Source organism: Saimiri boliviensis, chromosome 1 (genome assembly GCF_048565385.1).
Source record: "Saimiri boliviensis isolate mSaiBol1 chromosome 1, mSaiBol1.pri, whole genome shotgun sequence".
NCBI lineage: Eukaryota > Metazoa > Chordata > Mammalia > Primates > Cebidae > Saimiri > Saimiri boliviensis.
This window is the reverse complement of record NC_133449.1, coordinates 299,968,840-299,996,611: the sequence shown is the minus strand read 5'-3', so window position 1 is coordinate 299,996,611 and position 27,772 is coordinate 299,968,840. Positions and strand designations below refer to the sequence as shown.

General features: G+C 46.1%; 1 protein-coding gene across 1 annotated transcript; it reads left to right on the top strand.

Moving 5' to 3' along the window:
• The first annotated feature begins 13,779 nt into the window (after positions 1 to 13,779).
• Positions 13,780 to 14,606, top strand: LOC120363580 (regulator of G-protein signaling 2-like). The gene has a single exon (XM_039468112.2). It carries the CDS (start codon positions 13,790 to 13,792, stop codon positions 14,423 to 14,425), a length of 636 nt encoding a protein of 211 aa, XP_039324046.2. The 5' UTR covers positions 13,780 to 13,789; the 3' UTR covers positions 14,426 to 14,606.
• The last annotated feature ends 13,166 nt before the right edge of the window (positions 14,607 to 27,772 follow it).

Here is a 27,772-nt window from a genome sequence, read left to right as displayed (position 1 = left end):
ATATGTTCTTCTTTCATCATTTCAGAAAATAATAAAGGTCTTTCCCCAAGAAGCGATTTGCCCACCAATTTTGTACCTGTGGCCTGATAGTATTATTACGAGATTCTTTTAAGGCTGCAGTTCATTCAGGTTTCTAGACAATGCCCGCCTCGTCCTCCCCACAACAGACAGCTAGCTCCCAGGATTGCTCTGCACCTAGAGGGCTCCCGAGCCACTGTGGGCTTTCCCGGGACGTGCTCAGGGCCAGGATGTAAAGGTCCCTGCCAGCTGATGGTGCCAACCCTGCCTCTTTAAGGGCAGGAGCCCCTGAAAATCAATTGAATTAATCAGAGTCACAGCCTGCGGTTAACACTTTGGCACGACTGGATTTCAAAAGGGGAGCATGAAAATCATGGCCAGGGGACTGGCCACAGCTGGGTTGTTTGTGCTGAAACATTGGCCAAGAGGTCACCTTCAGAGGTGGGGACACAGGCAAATGTTCTCAGCTGACTCTCTGGAGCAGCCCAATTTCAAAGTGTGTCAGAGGTCAGAGACAGGCTTGTTGGGTGTTCTGCTGCTTATGTGTGTAAATCTCGGCAGTACAGTGAGACTTCTAAGCCCCGAAACAGGAAAGAAGCAGCCACAGACATGCAGGGCCACAGGCGAGGACCCTTGTTCAAGTCCTTTTGGATGCTGACGGAGAAGGACTGAAGCTGGCGGGCATGGAGGGGTGTCTCCCTTGGAACCGTGTGGGTGTCTCAACTCCCTCGACATTTCCTGAGCTTCTTCACCTGAAAGCTGAGGATAACGCCGGTCCCTGGAGCTGGGTGTGAGCACTGAACGAGGGAGCATGCCCCTGGGACGGAGCCTGATGCCTGAGCAGAGTCCCGCCGATGCAGTACCCTTCCTTCCCTGTCTGTGCTCCCCACATGGTAGCACAATGTCTCACAGACAGAGCAGGAGCCCCGGCAGTGTTTGCTGACGGCCAGTGGGGCGGTGGGGGGCGGGGGAAGGACTTTCTCCATTTCACTCGCTTTTGAATACGTGGAGTCCACAGGGTCCGGGAAGATTCCAGGCACAGGCAGGTGCTCTGCTCTGTCCGATGCCTCCTCCGTAGGCAGGTGAAAGCTTGGGTGTGGCATGCAGTCTCCTCTCCACAACGACTGGGTTTTCCTTTGTGATCATATACAAATTTGATCTTTTTTTCTTGAGATGGAATCTCGCTCCGTTGCCCAGGCTGGAGTGCTGTGGTGCCATCTGGGTCCACTGCAGCCTCCACCTTTGAGTTCAAGTGATTCTCCTGCCCCAGCCTCCAGGTAGCTGGGATTACAAGTGTGCACCCCCACGCCCGGCTAATTTTTGTATTTTAGTAGTGACAGGGTTTTACCATGTTGCCCAGGTTGGTCTCGAACTCCTGACCTCAAGTGATCTGCCCATCTAGGCCTCCCTAAGTGCTGGGATTACAGGCGTGGGCCACCACACCCAGCCTGAACGTTTGAAGTATGGGAAAGCTGGAATAGGGAAAACAAGCACCGGGCTTGGAAACGAAATTGAGACTCAGTTAAAAAATGGAAACCTGCAGGTGAACATTTAACCGTGCCGGTAGACTGTGTCTACTAGACAGGACTCCTAAGACCTCCCTGGGCCAGCTCTGGGCCCCACCGTGCGCTGCACCTGCCGGAGGGACAAGGTCCTGGAACGCTCTGCAGTTCCACGGCTCGGTCCAGCCCTGCCTCCACTTCCTGCAGCCTGTGCAATACTTAGGGACCCTGAGCCTCAGCGGGGAAGTGTGATGTTAACGCAGGATCCATCTTTTTTTGTAATACAGCCAAGAAGCAGAATTAGAAAACCAACAGTCAATACCTTAAATGTTTCCTTCCCATGTTAAACAAACACATGGCACCAATTGGCCAATCTTTTGATGTGGAGGCCAGGTCTTTTCTTTGAACATCTATTATTGACTGCAGTATTTTTCTTTTCTTTTCTTTTTTTATTTTCTTTCTTTTCTTTTTGTAAACCACATGCATAGTATATTGACTTCAATTACGGGTTGGATTTCCTTCAAGTAGGTCAAGAACATACATTGCTTACAACACAATCTGAGTGAAGACTCCTTTTAAATTTCTGAGAGATTTTCCCAGTCTTTTTTGGTGATTTTATTCCATCCTAATTTCATAGTAACTGTTGTGAGTCACTTTTCTTACGGGCAAATGTTTCCCAAGTACTTGACATGGTTTCCATGAAAAAGCCTTGCCTCACATGAGTCACATGGTATAACATTTAATTACAGTGCGTATTTACAACAGAAATATGCCTGGCAGAAGCACATTAAAAAAAAAAACAAAACTGTGACCTTTGGAAAGCACATGAGATGGGCATGGGTGCATGGTGGCAGCCTCTGCACTGGGGCAGTCCTGGGGGACGTTGTACAGAGAAACTGGGGGGCATGGGGTGTCCACCCTGAGACCTGCACGGGAGGAAATGAACCAAGAGGACATTAGGGGTCTGACTGTGTCCCCAAGAGGATATGTTGAAGTCCTTAGCTGCAGCACCTCGGGAGTGGCCTTATTGAGGTCACTAAGGTGGGCCCCTGTCCATCGTAACTGGAGGCCTTGCAAAGCGGGAGTGTGGACACAGACAGACATGCACGCAGGGAAGGTGATGTGAAGAGACATGGGGGAGGGGGCTGGGTAATGAAGGGGTTGGAGCAATGTGTCTGCAAGGCCGGACCCCTCAAAATGGTGGTAAACCAGCAGACACTAAGGGAGAGACGTGCAGCAGCTTTTCCCTCATAGCCTAGGAGGGACAAACCCTGCTGACACCCTCAGCGGAGGGACAAACCCTGCTGACACCCTCAGTAGAGGGACAAACCCTACTGACACGCTCAGCGCGGACATCTGCACTCGAGCTCCGTGAGACGGTCAGTGACGGCCAACTAAGCCCACTGCCTGCCACCTCCCGGCTCCACAGTGTCACAGGTTCCTCTTTAGTCCTCTGACCTCAGGTCTTGGACTTCTCTCTTTGTCTGTCCTCTGTCTCTCAGATCTCATTCAGGTCCATGGCTTAAATAACATCCATAAGCCAGTGACCCAGAGATTTATGTCCCCAGCTCCGACCTCTCTCCCCAAATCCAGACCTATACGGTCAGTTGCCTCTTGGCCACCTTGCTTGATGTTCTAATAGGAATTTTTTCCCCAAAACCCATTCTTCCAGAAAATGAAGGTATGTGGGGGAGAATGGGGGCCAGAACTCAGCTGTGCGGAGGCTGGTCCTGTGGTAGAACCCGCTGATGCTGGCATTGGGGCATTTCCCATGGCAATGGCTGCTTCCCAGCCTGCTCATTCCGGTGCGAAGCCCTTGTTCACTTGGAAGCACTGCCCATGGGTACAGAAATCCACAAAATAGAAAAGCCTGGCTCTGAAGGAGACAGACAGTTTGGGGGACAAAATAAAATATCGAACCAACTCTAATATTTTCAGAGAAAATGCAAGAAGATATTGTATCTTTTAAATAAGAGCATCTTTTAGATAATCAAGAAACAGGGGATTTACCCCCAAAGACAGTAATTATGGGCAGCAGACTTTGGAAAGAAAGTGACTTCCTGTCTAGAATGCAGATGCCCTAGGCCTGCTCTGCGAGGCCCGTCCTGAGGGTGGCTGCATCCTACCATGACCCTTGCAGACCTTTGCAGAAGGACTTTCTCTGGCCAAGGAAGCCCACCTGCAGGTGAGACAGTTCAGGCAGTCAACACTCCTGGGAGCAGACCTCATGCCGGGAATGGGGATCTTGCCGGTTACTCTGGTTTCCTCCCACCCTTGAGCGAGACGCCTTGGAGAACACACCGACCACACAGTCTGCCAGAGATCTTGCTGCTCAGAGTGGTAACCTTCATTGTAAGGCACATCACAGTACGTTTTCTCCTCTTCACTTTTGCCCTCACCTGCCAGAGATTCTTGGGTTACCTGCCATGCAAATGGCTTTCACTTACTTCCTTGTCCCAGGGTATTCTTTGGGGGAACCCAGCCTTAGATGCAAGTCAAACTATTTATTATTAACTATGCAAACAGCATAAATAGACTGTGAATGTGTGAAGATTCATGTCCCAACCCTCTCTTAAGCTATTACATGGTGAGGTACTGCAGCAAAGTAATGGACAAAATCAAGAAGACAAGAAGACACGGATCTGAGAGAGCAGTGGATGCAACTCGGGACGTAGAGAAATTTAAGTCCCAGGAAAATTGGTGCACAGAGCAGTGAGCCCAGGAGAATCGAGGTCTCCAAAACGGAAGTCCCTGGGAAGAAAAAATTAATGACGGCAAGTGATTTCATTGACTTGTTAGTGTTTTTTAAATATCAAATCTTAAGAACATGGTAAAAGCAATTAATGCAGAAAAACAAGGCAATTAGAAATTCCAGGAAAGTCAAAAAGCTATGAAAGGAAAGGAATACAATTAGAGCATAGGATTCTACTTTGCAGCAAATAATTTACCAAGACCATAGTATAAATATTGTTCATTGATTTTCTAAGCTTTAGAACCAATCTAGACGGAATTCAGAGAATTCCTAATTATGAGTATGGGATAGAAGGCAAATGCTATCAAACTTGACAATATGAAGTAAAATAAAGAGAGAATCTGGAAGAAGAATTGGAAAAGGTGGAAGGGAAAGATGATGAATAAATGGAAATACGGAGGCTGTAACAATTCCATCTTGTCAACTAGGAAACCATTCACACTATAGTCAACAAAACAAGAAGTAGAATTCCAATTATATGATAAAAGTAACCAACATGGGGACCAAAAATAGCACAGACCAACAGGCATATTGGTCAAATGTGGACAGGGAGAACTAATATAAATGAGCTAAAATCTCCCACTATAGACAGCCAACAGGTAATACCAAAAATTGATAAATAAATAAAGAGTACTGTAACATATGAAGAGATACGGAGGTAAAAATAACCAGCATCACTAATAATGGAAATAATTAAAATATTGAATGTGTGATTGGGGTGCAGAGTGAGAGCTCTGTTCCTTTTTCCCAGTTGATTTAAGAGTCAACATTCCAATATGTTGTTTTTGTAACAACTTAAGAACACAACTTAAAATGCTTGGTGATTTAGTAACCTACAAGGTAGCTTTTTTTCCTGTGCAGTTCATTTTAGAGCAAAATGTGCATGGTTTTAATTGCCTGTCAGTCGAGTTCACTCCTGCCACTGACCCTCTCTTGTGACGGATAATTGAGAACTGACTCTGTTAAGGAAAAGAGAGCTTAAAATAGCTGCAGTGCTAGAGAATGGCACATCATCACGTCTAGATGACAAACTCCAATACCAAATGCTTTCACAGTGGCATAACCCTTGACACCTGCTTTTCAATGACAGCGAGGTCTCTCACAGGGAGAAAGTGGCTGACTGCATTGCTGGCAGCATGCCCACCTCCTTGGACGTCCCCACAGGCCCCTGTGCTGCAGCCTACCTGATGTGTGGGCCCAGCCTCTTCAAGCAGCAACTTTGCCTAATTAAACCTGATCAGAATTACCCTCGTTATAACACAACTCCCCCTAACATCCAAGCGCCCTGGTTCCCCAGAATCCGGTGGTGACAAGCAGGTTCAGTTCTATTTTTGGCTTCTAACAAATGAAGCCTTTCTCCCAGACTGCAGAAATAGACAAATAAAAGGCACTGGCATGAATCAATCCAGAAACAGAGGCTAGGAATGGTCATCAAGAAAAGCCATGTGCTTTTACTATTGCGGTATGAAACTCAACAACTAACACCAAGATAACTCTGCAATTTGAGTTAGTACAGCCTCTGAGGAAATTGGGCAGAAATAGCCATTTTTAAAAAATCACCAATGGGAAGTGTTTGTGAAGTCAGAACAGCTCTGGAAGTAACTCCAGAGCTGATGTAGCCCTGCTGCCTCATTTGTGAGTTGAGGCTTTTGAGGCCAACAGAGATGGAACGATCCTGTCTTCCAAACCCTCCCCGGGACTGCAGGCTGAGGGGTTTGTGCTGTGCCACTGTAGCTGCTCCAGATTTCATTGCTTGTTTAAACGTTGTATCATTGTAGAGTCAGACTGGGCATAGGAATCCAGTTCATGTCTTTAAATGATGCTCTTTCAAGTCATTTAGTGACTGTTTGAAATGCTGCAAACAGTTTTCATCCTGTGACATGATGCCTTGGAGAAAAGCAGGGAGCAGCACGTTGGAACTGCAAGGAAGCCGGAGAACACGTTTTTGGAGAGGTTAACGCAGCCAAGTCAGGACACTGAGGGCTGCATGTCAGACCCAACCCTGACCAATCCTGGCTTTGGCAGGTGTGGATGTCTTGAGCCTTGCCTCATGGTCTTGCTGTGAGGATGAAATCAGATGATGCTGTAAGGTGTTCCTGTGGAGTTCTGAACATGATGGGAGGCCCCCAAGCGGCTGCTGAATATTGGAGAATTCCATGTGTGTCACTGAGAGAAAAAAAGCACTCAGCCCCGGGCTGCCCGTGCGGGTGTGGTGTTCACCCAGACCATGGCTGCCTGGGGAAGCCGAGCGTACAGACGGGCAGGCTTCAGAGGATGTGCAGCCCCAGATGCTAGGTTCTCGCTGGCCAGGCGCTTTCCTGAAGATACTCCTGGGATGGAGTCATTGAGCAGGTGAGACGCCAGTGTCAGAGATGGGCGTGTGGAGACTCACACCTGGCACCAGCAGATGCTGTGGCTGGAGCCAATTCTATTCCATCTGGCATGAGCAGAGGCCCAGTGGCCTCCTGGAATAGGCTAGAAGGATGTGGGTGAGGGAAGGGCAGACCTGTTGCTTTGCCCACCTCAGACTGGGCTCTGTGCATGGGGCTTCGTGAGAAACTGGGTTCCCAGCTCTGCCTTCCCCCAGAACCCAGTGAAGGCACTTTTGGAGGAATGACTTGAAGATGAGTCAGCGCCCGGTCACGGTCAGCCTCCCACACACGTGGAGTAGCTGCATAGCAGCCGGGAAAGAACACCTTCCTGGTGCTGCCCGTGGGGTGCAGGGCCCCTCCCATGACTCTCATTCCCAATGTGACATTTTTAAAGGCGAGAGATTAAGACTGTCTTCAGGTGAGCACACTAGGTCTCACAGGAGAGAATAGGCAGGTAGACAGAGGGATGCTGAGCAGAAAGGCGGGGTTGGGCTCACAGGGCCCCAGTGCTTTGGCCCCAGGGCTCTGCAGCTGCGACCTAGGGGGCTGGAAGGCAGAGCCTCACACCTGGCCGGGCCTGGGAGGGCAGGGAGGAGGTTGTGCAGCTGGGCTGGTTGGGCTCCCTGCTTCCTGAGCTGCTGATGCCATTGCACAGGGGAGTGGAGTTTGCTGAGCTCCCAGGAACCTGCAGCCTCTGCACCTGGGATCTGGAGAAGGCACCTCTTTCTACTCCAGCTGCGAATGGCAGGACTGTGAGCCTGCACACCCAGGCATCCTAGGCAAGGTGGGAGCTGATGCCTTTTGCAAATCGAAATGAACACTGTTCAGCATGGGAAGGGCTTTTCATGTTTCTCCAGTGTGAAAATTATTAGCAGTTCGTTCCCAGGTCCCGGCTGGGAAATCCTATCCTCCCACGAGGCTTTGAGTTAGATGAGTGGCTGATTCCAGGATGGAATTTTCGCCAACAAAATTTGGAATTGTGGGCAGGTGAATTATTGGAGAGAAACCATTTAAAGGAACCAGCTTCTCTTCTTTCCTTGTTTCTCTGATACTTTTTATTTGTCGGTTTCTTTTCTAATTTTGTGATTGAGGACGACTGCTCAGAGTTACTGATCCGTCATCCATTCGGGCTCAGCATCAGGATCACCACACAGAACATATCTGAGTGCAACTGAAAATCCCTGGAAGGAAGGTTCATAACGTATCCCAAAGGGTGATTTGTAAGTTAACTTACGGCTTGACTTATTGTGTGGCTATAAGAGCAAGAGCAATAATCTGCCAAAATTTATGAGTTTAAGGCACACTTCAAGTGTCATTTTCATCTGCAAACAATTTAGAAGTTTATTGTTTTTAATTCCTAACACCAAACTAAATTAATATAATTCCACCTGGTCTTCGGTATTTGGTGACAGGCGAAGGATTCATTCATGTAGGGTTCGTTGTCTTTCTTCCCCAAGTGCTGACCTTTGTGATTTTATTATGGTTTGATTCTTCATAAGTCCTGGGAAGTACGTGCAGTGTGTCTACTTTCAGAGGAAGGTCTCCACCTTTCCCCAGCGTGGGAATCCACCCGCTATGCAGAGAGTCCCACCGAGCTCTGCCCTGCACCCCACAATCAGCTTTGCTTTCTGTATTAGTCTGTTTTCATGCTGCAGATACATACCTGACACTGGGCAATTTACAAAAGAAAGAGGTTTAATGGACTCACCGTTCCATGTGGCTGGGGAGGCCTCATGATCATGGCGGAAGGCAAGGAGGAGCAAGTCACACCTTACATGGATGGCAGCAGGTAAACAGAGGAGAGCTTGTGCAGAGAACCCCCCTTATAAAACCATCAGCTCTCGTGAGACATATTCGCTATCACGAGAACATCATGGGAAAGACCTGCCCACTGGGCCCCTCCCACAACACATGGAAACTCAAGGTGAGACTGGAGTGAAGACACAGCCAAACTGTATGAGTTTCACAACCTCACTTCTGCTTCTTTGAACAATTTCCCCCAAATGCTTATCAATAATTCCCTTTGACTCTGGAGAGAGCTGAGAGGAACAACTTCTATAGACATGGAATGAATTACTAGTTCCTAGCAAAAGTCAGTGACAAATACAAGATTGTAATAACATAATCAAATTCAGACAGTGATACTAAAATAATAATCACTAACAGATTTGTTTTCTGAAAAACCAATAATATAAAAGTTAGAACATATTAAAAGAGATATGTCATAGTGAAGCATGGGACATAGAAGAGGGAAGAATAATTATCGTGCTGTGACTGTTTCAAGGAGGAGTAGGTTTTTTTCTTTTTTTTTTAAATAAGGGCTTTCTTTTTAATAAAACTTCATTATGCAAAAATATTGACAAATCCTGGCCTTCAGCTTCAAGTATATAAGACAGGGAAATTGTTTACGTGCTTGTAAAATTTTTGTATGAATCTCTTATTTGGGATAAGCATTCATTAATACAAGGAAATACAGTGTTCTGTTCGAATGATAAAATGATTAGTGTGAATAATAAATCGAAACAAAGCCCTTGTTAACTTGCTAACAGCCTTCCTTGCTGCACACATTCCTCTGTGGAGTTTGATTTTAACACAATGTAGCAAGTAACTTGTTTTCAAGAGAGATGGGAATTAGATACTGGAGGAGGTGGAACCTGGAAGTGTGTGTTTCTGGAGACTTCCATCAGCAAAGGCCTTAGTCAGCACCGCATATTCCTGGGCACCAGGGTTCTCAGTTTCTGTTCTAAGCAGGGTGGACATTCAAGTCCATGAACTGAATTCTATCTCCTATCCCTTAATGATTCCATTAAACAACTCAAGGAAGGCCACAGGAGCAAAATAGCTTTTGCCAAATGGTCTAACCCACAGTATGTGGTAAGTGCTAACTGGGAAAACTGTCTTGGAAAAACGTACCCAATGGTTGTCCAAATCACTTGTGAGTTTTGCAGTCCTGTATGAAGTTCAAGAGATTCAACAGGAAGATGCTCTTGAATGATCTGTTTTTCCAGCACATACGTTCCCCTTCTGAAGTTAAAATGAAAACAGCAGCATTGGCTCGGATGAGTGAAACTCTGAAGGGCATGAGCAGGACCGTGAGGAATAGGTTTATTCACGCAAATGTGTCTCAAGTGAACTCTTGGGGAACACGTGCAGGCCTGTTCTGTAGGTAAACGGGTGCCTGGTGGCTGCCATACCTTTCGACCTGTCCTCTCCTGGGTATTGAACCCAGCATGCATTAGCTGTTTTCCTTAGCCCAGCATGCTCTATCCCTCCCCTGCCCTCCCCTGACAGGCCCCAGTAAACGTTTTTCTCCTCCCTGTGTCCGTGTGTTTTCATTGTTTGGCTCCCATTTATAAATGAGAACATGCAGTATTTGGTTTTCTGTTCCTGCATTAGTTTGCTGAGGATGATGGCTTCCAGCTTCATCCATGTCCCTGCAAAGGAAAGCATCTCATTTCTTTTTATGGCTGTATAGTATTTCAGGGTGCATAAATCATTCTATTATAGATACATGCACACATATGTTCATTACAGCACAATTCACAATTTCAAAGATGTGGAATCAACCCAAATGCCCATCCATGATAGACCGGATAAAGAAAATGCGGTACATATACATGGAGTGAATTCTTACTGTGCGTACCCCCAGGAGAGGGCACGGAACCCCAATTTCAGCCTCCAGTTCTTTCCTCTAAAGTATTATCTGCAGGGCAATCAAACAGTTACGGCTTCTTACGCATTACAGTTTGCTTCTATTTTCCTTATACTTTTCATATATTTTTAATCTTCCCTATTCAGATGAGAACAGATGTTACCCTGTTTTAGGCACAGATGTAGCTGAGATGAAAGGACACGAGCGTAGCTGTCCTGTGGTGGCTGCAGGAAGGGCTGTGCTGCTCAGGGGTCCACCCACTCCGCTGCTCGGGACAGCACTCTGGGGAGCTGGTGCCTCGGGCTGCCTGCCACCAGGCCGTTGCTGTGCCCAGCTGCTCCCCACGCCTCCTCCTGCTGTCATCTTTCCTGTCCTGGTGCTCCCCCAGTGGCCTGTTCGCCCATGCAGCTGGCTCAGGCATCGATGCTGCACGTGCCTGCCGGTTTAGGTGACACAGGTCAGCTTTAGCCGCGACGTGAAGCCATCCTGGATTTTTAAAAATGAGATGTCTAGGTTTTCTTCTAGGGCTTTTATGGTGTTAGGTCTTATGTTTAAATCGTTAATTCGTCTGGGGTTAATTTTTGTATGAGAAAACCTAGGCAAGACCATTCAGGACATAGGCACGGGCAAGGACTTCATGACTAAAACACCAAAAGCAATGGCAACAAAAGCCAAAATAGACACATGGGATCTAATTAAACTTAAGAGTTCCTGCACAGCAAAAGAAACTATCTTTAGAAGGAACCGACAACCAACAGAATGGGGAAAAACGTTTGCAATCTACCCATCTGACAAAGGGCTAATAACCAGAATCTACAAAGAGCTTAAGCAAATTTACAAGAAAAAAAAACCCCATCAAAAGGTGGGCAAAGGATACGAACAGACAGTTCTCAAAAGAAGACATTCATGCAGTAAACAAACATATGAAAAAAACGCTCATTACCACTGGTCGTTAGAGAAATGCAAATCAAATCCACAATGAGATACCATCTCTTGCCAGTTAGAATAGTGATCATTAAAAAGGCAGGAGACAGCAGATGCTGGAGAGGATGTGGAGAAACAGGAACACTTTTACACTGTGGGCAGGAGTGTAAATTAGTTCAACCACTGTGGAAGACAGTGTGGCGATTCCTCAAGGATCTAGAACTAGAAATACCATTTGATCCAGCAATTCCATTACTGGGTATATACCCAAAGGATAATAAATCATTCAGTTATAAATCATTCAATTATAAAGACACCTGCACATGTATTTTTACTGTGGCAGTGTTTACAATAGCAAAGACTGGGAACCAACCCAAATGCCCATCGATGATAGACTAGATAAAGAAAATGTGGCACATATACACCATGGAATACTATGCAGTCATGAAAAAGGATGAGTTCATGTCCTTTGCAGGGACATGGATGAATCTGGAAACCATCATTCTCAGCAAACTGACACAAAAACAGAAAATCAAACACTGCATGTTCTTACTCATAAATTGGTGTTGAACAATGAGAACACATGGACGCAGGGAAGAGAACATTACACACCAGGGCCTGTTGGGGGGTTGAGGGGCTAGGGGAATGATAGCAGGGGATGGGGGATTGGGTAGGGCTAAGATTAGGAGAAATACCTAACGTAGATGACAGGGGGATGGGTGCAGCAAACCACCACGGCACTTGTATACCTGTGTAACAAACCTGCCTATTCTGCACATGTACCCCAGAACTCAAAGCATAATAATAATAAAAAAAAAGGGAGATGCTCTGGTGACATTTACTTCCAGTCTGAGGTAAGTCAGCGTTGTGTTTCTGAGGTCCAGCTATATAGGTGGTGGGCATGTGAGGTGGCCGGCTCTGCCTCTGGCATCATCCCAGCGGCCCGTCACCCTGGGCTAGCCTGGGACCACACCTGGTGAGCACTCTCCTCTCCCTCCTCTGTCTGTCAGCCAAGCTAGAATTGAGTACAGGGGAGCAAAGCTGTGGAGACCTCAGGGGCATTCTCAGAATCCAGGTGTGGATGCTTAGTTCAGAATCTTCAGGCTGTGTGGAAAGTTAGACCCATGATTTCACTGTGTTTATTTCAGGTGTTCATGAAATACAGTTTCTATCACTGTCCATTAGCAGTGATTTTACTCTCCAGGTGCTGAGGGTAGGCCTGGTGATGGGTGAGCTATACTGAGTGAAAGAAAGATAATTGTGGGGTACACACGAAATAAAGTTGTTAGGGAGAAGCCTTCAGATGCATTCTTCTGTAGGTAACAGTTTTTTATCCTGCACAAGCAATTTTTAAACTCTCAACAATTTGAAGGCAGTGGAGAGTGAATGAACCCGGGAAAAAATACATGATGTGCTGAATCCTTGTGAGAAGGACCCACTCTGGACTTGATTGGCAGATATCTGGCTTTTTACCTGAGGGAACTCTCTTGTTGCCCAGGGGTGGGGCCTAATAACTAAGCAGAAAGCGACAGTCTTACGGTCTCAGGAGCTGGAGGACAATGTTCCGGGATCCTAGAGTCGCTAAAATGAGAAAAGAATATGTCCTAAAAGGGCAAATGGAATAAAGAACCCCCAAATCTGCAACTAATATATGCAAAAGCATGTGGTTGACCCTTGAACTCACACCTATGGGGAGACATCGAGGTTCCCAGCAAAACAAACAAGTCAGCAATGACAATGACAATTGTGAGAGCAGCTGTGAGGCTGGAGGAGCTGGGTGGACTCTCTGGCTTTTGTCCACTGAAAGGGAGACAGCGTTTGTGATGTGAGCCCAGCCACATAAAGCACCTGGCATAACAATGGCCTCAACCACCGGAGAAGCAGCAGAGCCCTGCGCCTGTGCAGTGCAGAACTCAGTGTCCGCTGTTCAGTACACACGCTGAGCACGCAGAGGCACAGGACGTGGGGCCCGTGCTCAATAAAGAAATCAGGTTATAGAGACTACACATGAGGAGACCCAGACAGGAGAATTAACAGTGGCTTCAAAACAACCACCAACAATGGTTTCCAGGACTTACAAGAAGATGTGGTCATAACGAATGAATAGCTACAGAAGCTCATCCAGACAGAAAAGGAACTTAAAGGAAGAATATAGCAAACACCACCTCAGAAATACATAATAGCTAAAATTTTAAAAATCACTGGATAGTTTTAACAGCAACTGAGGAGCTGGTTGGCTTAAACATAGATTGATGGAGAAGGAAGGTGTTAAAAATAATTTTAAAAGACTACTTTCTTTTAAGTACAAATTTTTCTGTTTTTTAAAAATATGTCTTTTTTTTTGCTGAGCTTCTCTTCAGCATGTGTCTGTAATTGCTCATGAAATCACCTTTACGTTAGCTGCTTCAAAACCTGAGGTGATTCGAACATCTCTACCATCTCAGTGGTGGCATCTGTGGATTCCCTTTTCTCACTTGGTCTGGAATATCCTCCTCAGAATATGAGCAAAGTAAGTCAAGAATATGTAGAAAGCACAATACAACAGCCGCGCCGCAGCAGGAGGCCGAGCATGCCAGGTACTGTGTTCCCGGCCGTCCGGCGCGACTGCGGACCCATGGACCGGAGCCAGGGCAGCGGCCACAAGGGCGAGGAGAAGCGGGAGAAGATGAAGCGGACCCTTTTAAAAGATTGGAAGACCCGTTTGAGCTACTTCTTGCAAAATTCCTCTACTCCTGGGAAGCCCAAAACCGGCAAAAAAAGCAAACAGCAAGCTTTCACCAAGCCGTCTCCTGAGGAAGCACAGCTGTGGTCAGAAGCATTTGATGAGCTGCTAGCCAGCAAATATGGTCTTGCTGCATTCAGGGCCTTTTTAAAGTCTGAATTCTGTGAAGAAAATATTGAATTCTGGCTGGCCTGTGAAGACTTCAAAAAAACCAAATCACCCCAAAAGTTGTCCTCAAAAGCAAGGAAAATATATACTGACTTTATAGAAAAGGAAGCTCCAAAAGAGATGAACATAGATTTTCAAACCAAAACTCTGATTGCCCAGAATATACAAGACGCTACAAGTGGCTGCTTTATAACTGCCCAGAAAAGGGTATACAGCTTGATGGAGAACAACTCTTATCCCCGTTTCTTGGAGTCAGAATTTTACCAGGACTTGTGTAAAAAGCCACAAATTGCCACAGAGCCTCATGCTGCATGAAATGTGAAAGAGAGCCCAAAAATGGAGGACATTTCATTCTGTTTCCTAAGGGGAAAGACTATGACCTGCCATAAAGACTGACCTTGAATTCAGCCTGGGTGTTCAGGAAACATCACTCAGAACTATTGATTCAAAGTTGGGTAGTGAATCAGGAAGCCAGTAACTATCTAGAAGAAGCTGGTATCAGAACAGCTTCCCTCACTGTGTGTAGAACATAAGAAGGGAATAGGTGGTCTGAATGTGGTGTCTCACTCTGAAAGCAGGAATGTAAGATGATGAAAGAGACAATATAATACTGTTGGTCCAAAAGCATTTAAAATCAATAGATCTGGGATTATGTGGCCTTCGGTAGCTGGTTGTACATCTTTCCCTAAATCAGTCCCTGTTACCACATAGTAGTTTTAGTTTAGTACTCAGTAAAGTGTTTACTATGTGCAAGGGTATTGAAGTTCTTACGATCACAGAGCATTGGTACTGTTGTCTCATGTTACACTGAAGCTGAAATGGTCCACATTTGCATTGTTAAAAATGATATGTGAAGTAGAATGAGTGCTGTGGTGTTGAAAACTGCAGTGTCCACTGTGAGTGCCAAAAATCTGTCTTGAAGGCAGCTACACTTTGAAGTGGTCTTTGAATACTTTTAATAAATTTATTTTGATAAGTAAAAAAAAAAAAAAAAAAGAAAAAAAAAAGAAAACACAACACGAGATGACCAGCTGGGGTTTAACCCAGTAACGCCCAGTCAATTTTCACACAAAAATCAATAAAAGTCATTAATCATCTTAACAAGGTAAGGAGAAGCTACATATGATCTTTTTAATAGATGCAGAGGGAACATTTTGCAAAATTCTGCGCCTATGTATGTTATAAGCCAGCTGGGAATAGAGAGGAACTTCTTCCGTCTGAGGCAGGGCGTCCGTGAATAGACAGACATTCTGCTTACATTTGGTAGTGGAGCCCCAACTCTTGCCCCCAAGGCTGGAAATGGGTGACAGTGCCTGCTCTCCCTGTGCCCTACACTGCTTGATTCCAAGTCGGATGAAGTGCAGGGATAGGATATCAATAGGATAGTGATCAATAGTTATCAATAGGATAGTGATCAATAGTCATCAATAGGATAGACCACAGAGTCCAGAAACATACCCATAGTCTACTTATTTTGGACAAAAGTGCTATAGAAATTCAATGGCATTACACTAATGGGATAGCCACATGGATGCAAATAAAGCCTGAATTCCATTCCATGTCACACTTAAACATTAATTTGATATTGATTGTAGACCTAAGCTTAAAAGCGACATAATTTCTAGGGGTGAACTTAGGAGAATATATTCATAACCTGGGAGTATGCAGATGTTTCTTAGAAAGAACACTAAATGCAAAAACCTTAAGATAAAATTATGCTAGATCATTGTTCATAAACATTAGTCATGTTAGGTCATCAAAAGATATAAAGAAAGTCAACAGGCAGGCCAGAGACTGAGAGAAAATATTCACATAACACATATCTGACCATAGACTAGTGTCTGTCTACATTATACAAAGAATGCATACGACATTACAATAATAGACAAACAACACGGTAAGAAGAGCAATCCACTTGAAATGATACTTTTCAACAGTCACCTGGTAAATGGTTGCATGAAAAAATGCTCAATATCACAATTTATCAGGGATATGCAAATTGGAAAATAAGAAAACACAGAGACATTAGAATAGCTATAATTGAAAGAAAATGTAAAAAGATAACACCAAATAAAGGGAAAGATTTGGGGCAATGAGGACTCTCACACACTGCAGCCCGGGAGGGCTGAAGCGCACAGCTCTTTGGGAAAAGTTTTGGCAGTTCCTTATAAAACTAACCACACAGTTACCTGTGATACAGCAATTGTTCTGCTAGATATTTACCCACCAGAAATAAAAGTTTATTTTGAAAAAAAGAACTGGTACAAAATGTTCAGTGTGTGAAGGAACATTTCAAATATTCAAAACGTGTTTCACATCAGCTTTAGGCAGAAGTATTCCAAACGGTAATAAAGAGAATAGTGGATTAAACAAATTGTGTGTATTCCGACAATGGTATCACAGTGAAAACGTGACTAACTGTGTATGCAAGTGATAACCTGGGTGAAAGCGTCAGGCATTGTGCTGAGCACAGGAAGTCAGAGGCGGGGAGTGCAGGCTCCATGAACCCATTACACCAAGTTCTGGAACAGGTAAAATCAATCTGTGGTGACAAAAAGGGCTTGCTTTGTGGTGGTGGGGGTGGCCTGCAAAGGCGTACAAGGGACTTTTGGAGGTGACGTGAGGTTCGATATTTTTATGGGTTGCATGGATGCATGCATCTGTCAAACCTCATCAAATTGTACACTTAAGGCTTGTGCATTTTACTGTATGTAAATTGTAACTAAAAAAAAAAAAAAACCCTGCAAATATTGAAATTGAGTTACAGGCTTGCTTTTAACACTTTCATGGCAGCATACCTGAAACGATTCTCTGCGTATTCTAGGCCTCAGCAAGCAAGTGCGTGTTTCTCAGGGTTGGAGAAAGGAATTGCACTTATGGAAAAATAAAAGACTAAACTACTCCTTCCCTGTGTTTTTGGTTAGGAATTAAAGATATCGGCAAACTCATGGTTTTATTTTCACAATGCAGACATTTAGACATATATCTGTGTGCCCATTTATGTCCATATCCATATCTACCTTTCTCCCAATTCTGTCTGCTGAGGGAGCATAAAAGCCGAGTCACATCAGTAGCAACGAACACACCTGGTGCCCAGATCATGGTTTCCAATTACCCTTTTCTCCTGAAAGGAAACAGCTCCCCAAGAATAGGCTGATTCCAGGCAGAGGCAGAGAAAGCCCAGGGCATCCTGCTTAGCCAGAAAGTAAGAAATTGCCCCAGGACTTAGGAGAACTGCTTCAGTCATGTATTACTTTGTAACAAATCATCTCAAAACTTAGTTACCTGATGTAACAAGTTACTATCATTGCTTACAATTCTGCAGGCTGCCTGCTAGGCTGGAAGGTTCTCATTTGAGGTCTTTGTAATGACTGTAATTAATTACCAGCTGGGAGGTGATTTGGCAATGGTTTATTGCAAAGTAATACATGCACTGCCTGATAATCTTACTTTTTGAAAACCAGGAAATGGATTTACAATGGCATAAAACATAGGACTTTCTCTTACTCCCATAAGGATGGACTGAGTGAGCGCCGGCCACTGGTGTAAGCTGAGCCACCCACCGATGCCCCAGGGGTTTTGTGCTCTTGCTGGCTGACCCGCGCTCACTAGACGGGAGCCAGGGTTGCAGACTGCACACCTGTGCTCAAGGAAGAGGGAGGGGTAGAGACGTGCCAGCAAGCATGTGCCCATCTCTTATCTAAGAAATAATGGGGTTCCTGGAAAGCCCCAATAGATTTCCTCTTCCATAATTTGGCTAGAACTTCTCTCATGGAGAATCATAGCTACAAGAAACCCTGGAAAATAGAGCACTTGCCTTTAAAGATTTCTCTTTAATTTGAGGCATGAAAGAGAGAAGAGAGACTTGGGAATGGCGGTGAGGTGAACAGACCAAGGGTGCATGCCTCAACGGATGTAGGAAGAAAATCAGTCACGAAACGCAGTGTGCATTTGGGAACAGGATGCAGAGTGCGTATGTGAAGGGGGCCTCCTTGCTGGTCACCAGCTTCTTCAACTGGGGCTTCATAAGCCTCAGCCCTGCCTCCAGCTCATGCTGAAGCTCTGCAGACAGACTAACAAGGTCCCAGAACCCACGCATGTGACTGGGAAACCTTAGCCAACGTTGCCACCCAAAGTCTAACAGCTAGAATCTAACTGTGGAACTGCAAGGTAGTCCCATAGCTAGACTATGAGACTCCAAAGTAGTCCAATAGCTAGACTGTAACTGTGAGATTTCAAGGTAGAATACAGAATAATAATAGCTAGAAGCTAATTATTAGGCTCCTTGCTACTTATGCAAATTTCTGCAGCCATCTTGAATTTCTTTTCTTTTCTTTTTTTTTTTTTTTTTGAGACGGAGTTTCGCTCTTGTTACCCAGGCTGGAGTGCAATGGCGCGATCTCGGCTCACCGCAACCTCCGCCTCCTGGGTTCAGGCAATTCTCCTGCCTCAGCCTCCCGAGCAGCTGGGATTACAGGCACACGCCACCATGCCCAGCTGATTTTTGTATTTTTAGTAGAGACGGGGTTTCACCATGTCGACCAGGATGGTCTCGAACTCTCGACCTCGTGATCCACCCACCTCGGCTTCCCAAAGTGCTGGGATTACAGGCTTGAGCCACCGTGCCCGGCCCCCGTCATCTTGAATTTCTATCCAGAAAATGGGTTTTTCTTTTCTATCGCATAGCCAGGCTGCAAATTTTCCAAAGTCGTATGCTCTGCTCCCCTTATCAACCTGAATGCCTTTAACAGCACCCAGGTCACCACCTGAATACTTTGCTGCTTAGAAATTTCGTCTGCCAGATACCCTAAATCCTCTCCCTCAAGTTCAGAGTTCCACAAATCTCTAGGGCAGGGGCAAAATACCACCAGTCTCTTTGAAAAACATAACGAGAGTCACGTTTGCTCCAGTTCCCATCAAGTTCCTCATCTCCATCTGAGACCACCTCGCCTGGACCTTATTGCCCGTATCACTGCCAGCATTTGGGGGAAAGCCATTGGACGAGTCTCTAGGAAGCTTCAAACTTTCCCACATTTTCCTGTCTTCATCTGAGCCCTCCACACTGTTCCAGTCTCTGCCTGTGACCCAGTTCGAAAGTTGCTGCCACATTTTCAGGTGTGTTTTCAGCAGCACCCCACTCTACCGGTACCAATGTACTGTAGTAGTCTGCTTCCACGCTGCTGATAAAGACATACCTGAGACTGGGAGGAAAAAGAGGTTTGATTGGACTCACAGTTCCACGTGGCTGGGACGGCCTCAGAGTCACGGCGGGAGGTGAAAGGCGCTTCTCACATGGTGACAGCAAGAGAAAACGAGGAAGAAGCAAAAGCAGAAACCCCTGATAAACCCATCAGATCTTGTGAGACTCATTCACCATCACAAGAATAGCACGGGTGGGTGTGAGCCGATGGCCTGGACCCAGAGTCTCTGCTTTTGACCGGGGTCGTTCCGCTCCCTTTGCTGAAACTGGGAAGCAGCATCTCTCTCTCTCTGTTTCTGGAGGAAAGTTTGTACCTGGACTTCAGTAAGACACGCTCAGAGAGTCCATCAAATAGTCCAGCCGGCTGGGCCGTCATCATCCTCTGGTGTCTGGTGACGGCCACGCTTATTGTCCTCAGAGCAGCAGGAGTGACCCACACAGGAATAAAGCAACCAACTGAGCCCACGGCTCCCTCCCAGGCCCCTCTGGACATGGCTCTCGTGGCCTCTGTGATCTGAAAATTCCAGAGAAAAGCAGTGTCGTCTTAGACAGGGGACTGGTATGAGAACCGGGAGGGGACTCTGCAGCCCTGCAGCATAGGACGAGCCTGGAGCTGGGCCGGGTGTGAGAACCAGTGGGGCGGGGTGGTTACTCCCCTGCAGCAGAGGACGAGCCTGGAGCGGGCGGGCCAGGTGTGAGATTGTAAAGCAGAGTCTCACAGTAGGCTTTTTCCCCACCTGATTTCCCTCCCAATAGCCAGAGGTGCCACTTCATGCCCTTTCTTTTGATGCTTCCCTTTGATCTGCTCCTGACTGTTTCTTCTCTTTTTGCTCAGGAAGAGGAGAACATGAAAGGAGAGAGGAGCGCGGGCCTCCTGCACATCTGTGGGTACATGAGGTTCCTCTTCCTGGACGGACAGAAGGGGCTGCTTCCCCTCGCAGGCCAGTTCCAGCTTTGGTAACCCTGCATTTCTAGGATGTTGGGGGTCCCCCCGACCACGTTTCCTCCCCTCCGCCGCTGGCTCTCGGGCTCCTCCCTCCCTGCGTCTGAGGGAGAGCTGTCCAGTCTCTTTCCAGGACTGGCCTTAGCCCAGCAGGATGGTCCCAGCCGCACCCCATCTTCAGTCCCTTCTCCGCTTCCTCACCTCTGCTGTGTGGCTGTCACAACAGGCACCATGTGTTTGCTGGTTTAAAACAACAGAGACCTGTTCTCTCACGGTTCTGGAGGCCGCACCCCCAAGTCAGTGGCCCTGGGCTGAAGTCAGGGTCCATGCAGGGCTAGGCATGGGGAGGTCCTGTGTCTCTGCCTTTCCTGCTTCCTGTGGCTCCTGGACCCCTGGGCTGGCGGACCCTTCCTTCACCGCTGCCTCTGCGGCCACGTCACCTTCTCTCGGCTGTCCCACCTCCCTCTCAGAAGCACCCTGTGATTTCACTGACCCACCAGGATCACCCAGAAAGTCACCCTTATCGGGAGCCTCAGCTCCATCTCATCCGCAAAGCCCCTTTTCCACAGAAGGCAGTGGCTGCCTGTTCTGGGGGGCAGGATGTGGAATCCAGGGTCCTAAGTGGGCCCCCCCACAGCCCCGTGTTTCATGGATCTGTAACTAGGTCTTAGTATATTGCTCAGACCCGATGGCTGCACAGAGCCTTCCCCAGTGGCCCCGCAGGGGGATCGGCCTCCACACCCCTGGCTGTCACCACTGCCAGCAGTGCCACTGACCAGGGGTCGGAGCCACAGACAGGCGGCCTGTGATCACACGATCCGGACACACGGGCTCCGGGTCAGGCAGCAGTGGCAAATATTTGCGGAATTAAAAATGCATAAGTGAATCTGCAAATACGGCTTCACTGAGCCCCACAAGGCCTCAGGGGCGGCGTTGCATCTGTTCCGGGCAGAGCGGCTGATGGGGAGAGGAAGCCTGGCAGCCCCAGTGCCAGCTGAAAGATGAGTGCTGGAGTCACGGGCTCTGTGACCCGGGGCAGCCTCAAGTGGGAGGGGAGAGCCTCAAGGGCTTGGAGGATTAAAATGTGAATGGCGTCAGGACCTGCTTAACCTGGTTTCTGGAGGGCGGATGAGGTAAGTGAAAACTTAACCTGGCGAGGTGGCTTCGAGGAGGTAGTCTGACGAGTTTCGATAATCAGCGTTTTAGGCAGCCGCCTATCCGTCTACACGTAGGTATTGTAATCTGATACGTCATTGGAGCCCAGCGGCTGTCACTTCAGCACACGTCTTGGAGTCAAACAACACCCATCCTAATCCAAATTCCACTCAAACCCTTTCTGAATATTTCTTTCTATCCCCTCAGCTCATTTGTGTTTTGATTCATGGTAAATTGTAAAGTCTTAACATCAGCAAGGAAACACAGGTAAGCAGTCTGGAGTCATTTTTGAGAGCGTGAGTATAGGCTGGTTTGCGTCAAGTTGCATTTCTGTTGTCTGTAAAGGAAAGTATTTTTTTTTTAACACTATGACTAATTTTCATGCCGTCTCCCCTGGCACAGCCCCTGGCCACATCACTCTCTGCCCCTGCAGATACCCACGGCTCTCCGGAAAGAGGCTGCTGTGGACGGAGCGGAGGCTGGCCTCACTCACCGCCTGCGGGCGGCGTGGGGCTGGGGCTCCAGGTCTCACCTTGTTTCCACCTGCTTTGCCCATGAGGTTTGTTTTCATATCTCACCTCCTCAAACTAAAAGCTGCACCCAGCGCTGTTGTGGGCATTGAGGCCTGAGGGGCTGTGCTGCTCTCCCAGTTCCCTCTTGCGTGTCTGTCGAGATCTAATGTGGACACACTCTTTACAATAATTTTCATAAAGATCAGAGTCGCACTCTGGCACATTGTGGCGCTCAGAGCGGGTGGTGTGGCCGCATTCCACATGCGTGTGCTCATATCTTCACTCTGTCTCCAGGCAGCAGGTGCGCTGCCCCCCGGGAGGAAACATTGTCCCCCCGCATCCGGGCATGTCCACCTGTGGGCAGAGGCGCTAACAAGGGGCATTGATAAGACCCGCAGCAGCTGATGTGTGAAGGCAGCCGATCTAGACTCACAGGTCACAGCGATTTCAGAAGGATTCGTTTTGTGGGTGTTTCCTCCAGGCGAACATCTCTCCGATCTGAATGTGTTATTCTTTATTGCCATTTTTTCTTTTTAAAAAAGAAAAATCTCTTATGTGAAATTTTTGGTTTAATGCAATTTTTTCCTTGGATCACGTAGCCTGCCCCACCTTTATTTTATTTGCATAATTCTAAAAATTATGCAAATATACTCACTGAATTAAATATAGCATCTTTTCCTTACCTCTGCATGCTTTCCTTTGGAAATAATTTTTGTTTTAAATCCCACACTAGGCAAACTCAGTGCCCGGACCAACGTTTCTTAGCGTGAGGCCGCTGACTACCTGCCTTGGACCCTGTAGCGTCAGAGCACCTGATTTGTTTGTTAAAAACATAGATTCCAAGGCTGACACCCCGCCACGGCTCTGCCTCTGTTACATGCTTATCGCCCGGCACAGGCCAGCTTTGCCCGGGCTGGAAGCACTGCCTGGGACTGAGGCTGGGTGTAGGTGGGAGTGAGTGAGTGTCCACATCCAGTGTGCTTTTTGTGATTCTCTTGACATGGCAATCCTCCAGTTTCCTAGAGTCTGAATTAAAGTGAATCCTTTTGTTATTAAATGTCCAACTTGTAACATTGTGTTACTGATTGTTTTATTCATCGAATGGAAGACAAAGTCATTTTTCTCAACCAGTTGTTAGGACGGAGAGTCCCTGGCAGGGATTTTGATCAGAAACATTCAAGTATTTTAGTGTGAAATAAATGAGAAGCTAGTGATGCACTTCAAACATGGATGAAGTCTCTCCTGAGTGCTCACTGAGCCTCCAGGGTCGGCGTCCCCCTCAGCATCGTCCTCAGAACCAAAAGCCACGGCCACTCCCCTCAGGGACCTTCCCACCATTTGGGAAGATAAGCAAAGGCCTGCCATGGTTCATGCAGGAAACGGTCTGTATTAGTCTGTTTACATGCTGTGGATAAAGACCTGCCTGAGCCTGGGGAATTTATGGCAGAAAGAATTTAATGCCTCGCTGTTCAAGGTGGCTAGGGAGACCTCACAATCATGGTGGACAGCCAAAGGCGTGTCTCACATGGTGGCAAGAGGAGTGAGCATGACAGCTGAATGAGAGGGGTTTCCCGATGAAACCACCAGATCTCCTGAGACCTGTTCACGACCAGGAGAACAGTCTGGGGGAACCTCTCCCGTGATTCCATTATCTCCCGTTGGGTCTCTCCCACAACATGAGGGAATTATGGGTGCTACAAAAATTCAAGAAGAGATTTGGGTGGGGACACAGCCAAACCACCTCAGATCCTAAATGCACACGTCTAACAACAAAGCCTTAAATGCATGGCCCCAAACTGACTGAGTTAAAGGTGAGATAGGCAGGTCCGCGGTTACGTTTGGATAGTGTAACATTTCAATTGGTAGACAGAGAATCAGTGAGAATACAGAATACGTGAACAATGCTATTACCCAACTTGATCTAATTAGCAGCCCAGGCTGTTTCTCCTGATGGCGGTAGAATCCATGCTCTTGTTAAGTTGGAATATTCACCAAGAGTGACCATATGGTGGACCACACAAGTCTCAGCAAACGTGATTAAATCAATCAGAATATGTACGTTCCCTGACCACAATGAACATCCGCTAGAAATTCCTACCACTCACCGAGGTGACAAAAAACGAAACAGAATGAGACTCTGAAGTGAGTAAAATATTTCCCAAGGTCTTTTGTGAAAGACTATGCACGAATGGCCAGCAGACACACACGCGAGGATCACGCATCTAATCGAACAATGAAAGTGACCTGGAGCGTCAGGTGCAGGTAAGACAGAGCAATGGCGACTCCCATCCGCTGCTGGCTGCCATATTAAACGGTTCAACTGCTTCAGAAACGGTGCACACCACAGCTGTGCAAGACGTGACCACTGGGGAGACTGGGAGCTGGGGCAAGTGTCCATGGGCTCTGATGACAGCTCACAAGCCCGGGTGGGTTCACAGTGATGCCAGGAGGATACTGACCTCCTGCAGTCAGGAGATGTCACTTTGAACTCTCACTTCTTTCCTTCTCGCACCTTCTATCCCCTAAGCCAACCCGGCAGGACACACAGTCCCATTTCCTGCCGCACTCGCCTCCCAGAGGCTCTCAGTCCCTCTGGAGAGGTTCCCAGCTTCTCTCTTCTCAGTCCCAGAGGAGAAATGGGAAACATTAACTACAGGGGAAGGGCGTTTGTGACAGGATTGGAGGAGGTCATCGGGAACATTTACTTCACACAAGGGTTTCATTTATGTATTTGGTTCTCCCTCAAGACCGTGTTTTATTATTTTTCTTTTTTATTATACTTTAAGTTCTGAGATACATGTGCAGAATGTGCAGGTTTGTTACACAGGTATACACATGCCATGGTGGTTTGCTGCACCCACCAACCCATCACCTACATTAGGTATTTCTCCTAATGCTATCCCTCCCCTAGCTCCCCACCCCTCGACAGGTCCCAGTGTGTGATGTTCCCTTCCCTGTGCTCATGTGTTCTTACTGTTCAACTCCTACTTATGAGTGAGAACACACACTGCTTCATTTTCTGTTCCTGGGTTAGTTTGCTGACAATGATGGTTTCCAGCTTTATCTATGTCCCAGCAAAGGACATGAACTCTTTCATTTTTATGGCTGCATAGTATTCCATGGTATATATATGCCACATTTTATCATTGATAGGCATCTGGTTGGTTCCAAGTCTTTGCTATTGTGAACAGCGATGCAATAAACACGTGTGCGTGTGTCTTTGTAATAGGATGATTTATAATCCTTTGGGTATATACCCAGTAATGGGATTGCTGGGTCAAACGGTATTTGTAGTTCTAGATCCTTGAAGAATCGCCACACTGTCTTCCACAATGGTTGAACTAATTTACACTCCCAACAACCACATACAAGTGTTCCTATTTCTCCACGTCCTCTCCAGCATCTACTGTTTCCTGACTTTTTAATGATAGCCATTCTAACTGGTGTAAAATGGTATCTCATTGTGGTTTTGATTTGCATTTCTCTAATGAGCAGTGATGATGAGCTGTTTTTCATATGCTTGTTGGCCACATGAATGTCTATTTTTGAGAAGTGTCTGTTCACGTCCTTTGCCTACTTTTTGATGGAGGTTTTCTTTTCCTTGTAAATTTGAGTTCCTTGTAGATTCTGGATATTAGCCCTTTGTCAGATGGATAGATCGCAAAAATTTTCTCCCATTCTGTAGGTTGCCTGTTCACTCTGATGATAGTTTCTTTCATGACAAAGAAGCTCTTTAGTTCAGTTAGATCCCATTTGTCAATTTTGGCTTTTGTTGCAATTGCTTTTGTGTTTTAGTCATGAAGTCTTTGCCCATGCCTATGTCCTGAATGGTATTGCCTAGTTTTTTTTTTCTAGGTTTTTTTATGGTTTTAGGTCTTACATTGACATCTTTAATCCACCTTGAGTTAATTTTTGTATAAGGTGTAAGAAAGGGGTCCAGGGTCAGTTTTCAACATATGGCCAACTAGTTTTCCCAACACCACGTATTAAACAGTGAATCCTTTCCCCATTACTTGTTTTTGTCTGGTTTATCAAATATCAGGTGGTTGTAGATGTGTGGTGTTATTTCTGAGGTCTTTCTTCTGTTTCATTGGTCTATATACCTGTTTTGGTACCCCAGTTAAAAGACATAGGCTGGCAGATAAAGAATCAAGACCCGCTGGTGTGATGTTTTCAGGATGCCCATCTCATGTGCAAAGACACACATAGGCTCAAAATAAAGGGGTGGAGGAAGATTTACCAAGCAAATGGAGAGCAAAATAAAAGGAGAGGTTGCAATCCTAGTCTCTGATAAAACCAACTTTAAACCAATGAAGATCAAAAAAGACAAAGAAGGGCATGACACAACAGTAAAGGGATCAATGCAACAGGAAGAGCTAATGATCCTAAATATATTTGCACCCAATACAGGAGCACCCAGATACATAAAGCAAATTCTTAGAGACCTACAAAGAGACTTAGACTCCCACACAATCGTAGTTGGGGATTGTAACACCCCACTGTCAATATTAGACAGACCAATGAGACAGAAAATTAACAAGGATATCCAGGACTTGAACTCAGCTCTGGACAAAGCAGACCTAATAGACATCTACAGAACTCTGTACCCCAAATCCACAGAATATATGTTCTTCTCAGAACGACATAGCACTTATTCTAAAATTGACCACATGATTGGAAATAAAACGCTCCTCAGCAAATGCAAAAGAACAGAAATCATAACAAACAGTCTCAGACCATAGTGCAATCAAATTAGAACTCAGGATTAAGAAACTCACTCAGAACCTCACAGCTACATGGAAACTGAACAACCTGCTCCTGAATGACTACTGGGGAAATAACAAAATTAAGCCAGAAATAAATAAGTTATTTGAAACCAATGAGAAAAAAGACACAGTGTACCAGAATCTCTGGGACACAGCTTACAGGAGTGTTTAGAGGGAAATTTATAGCACTAAATGCCCAAAGAGAAAGCGGGAAAGATCTAAAATTGACATCCTAGTATCTTAGTTAAAAGAACTAGAGAAGCAAGAACAGACAAGTTCAAATGCTAGCAGAAGACAAGAAATGACTAAGATCAGGGCAGAACTGAAGGAGATAGAGACATGAAAAACCCTTCAAAAAAAATCAGTGAATCCAGGTGGTGGTTTTTTGAAAAGATTAACAAAATAGATAGACCGCTCATCAGACTAATAAAGAAGAAAAGAGAGAAGAATCAAATAGACACAATAAAAACGATAAAGGGGATATGACCACTGATCCCACAAAAATACAAACTACCATTGGAGACTACTATAAACACCTCCATACAAATAAACTGGCAAATCTAGAAGACATGGTTAAATTCCTGGACACGTACACCCTCCCAAGACTAAACCAGGAGAACATTGAATCCCTGAATAGACCAATAGCAAGTTCTGAAATTGAGGCAGTAACTAATAGCCTACCAAGCAGAAAAAGCCCAGAACCAGACAGATTCACAGCCCGATTCTGCCAGACGTGCAAAGAGGAGCCTGTACCGTTCCATCTGAAACTATGCCAAACAATAGAAAAAGAAGGAATCCCCCTAACTCATTTTATGAGGCCAGCATCATCCTGATACCAAAACCTGGCAGAGACACAACAAAAAAAGAAAATTTCAGGCCCAAATCCCTGATGAACATCAATGTGAAAATCCTCAATAAAATGCTGGCAAACTGAATCCAAAGAGCTTATCCACCATGAACAAGTTGGCTTCATCCCTGGGATGCAAGGCTGGTTCAACATACACAAATCAACAAACACAATCCATCGCATAAACAGAACCAGTGACAAAAACCACATGGTTTTCTCAGTGGATGCAGAAAGGCCTT

Excerpts from the sequence above, each read along its gene's own strand:
- LOC120363580 (XM_039468112.2), top strand. The coding sequence starts at position 13,790 with ATGCCAGGTACTGTGTTCCCGGCCGTCCGGCGCGACTGCGGACCCATG.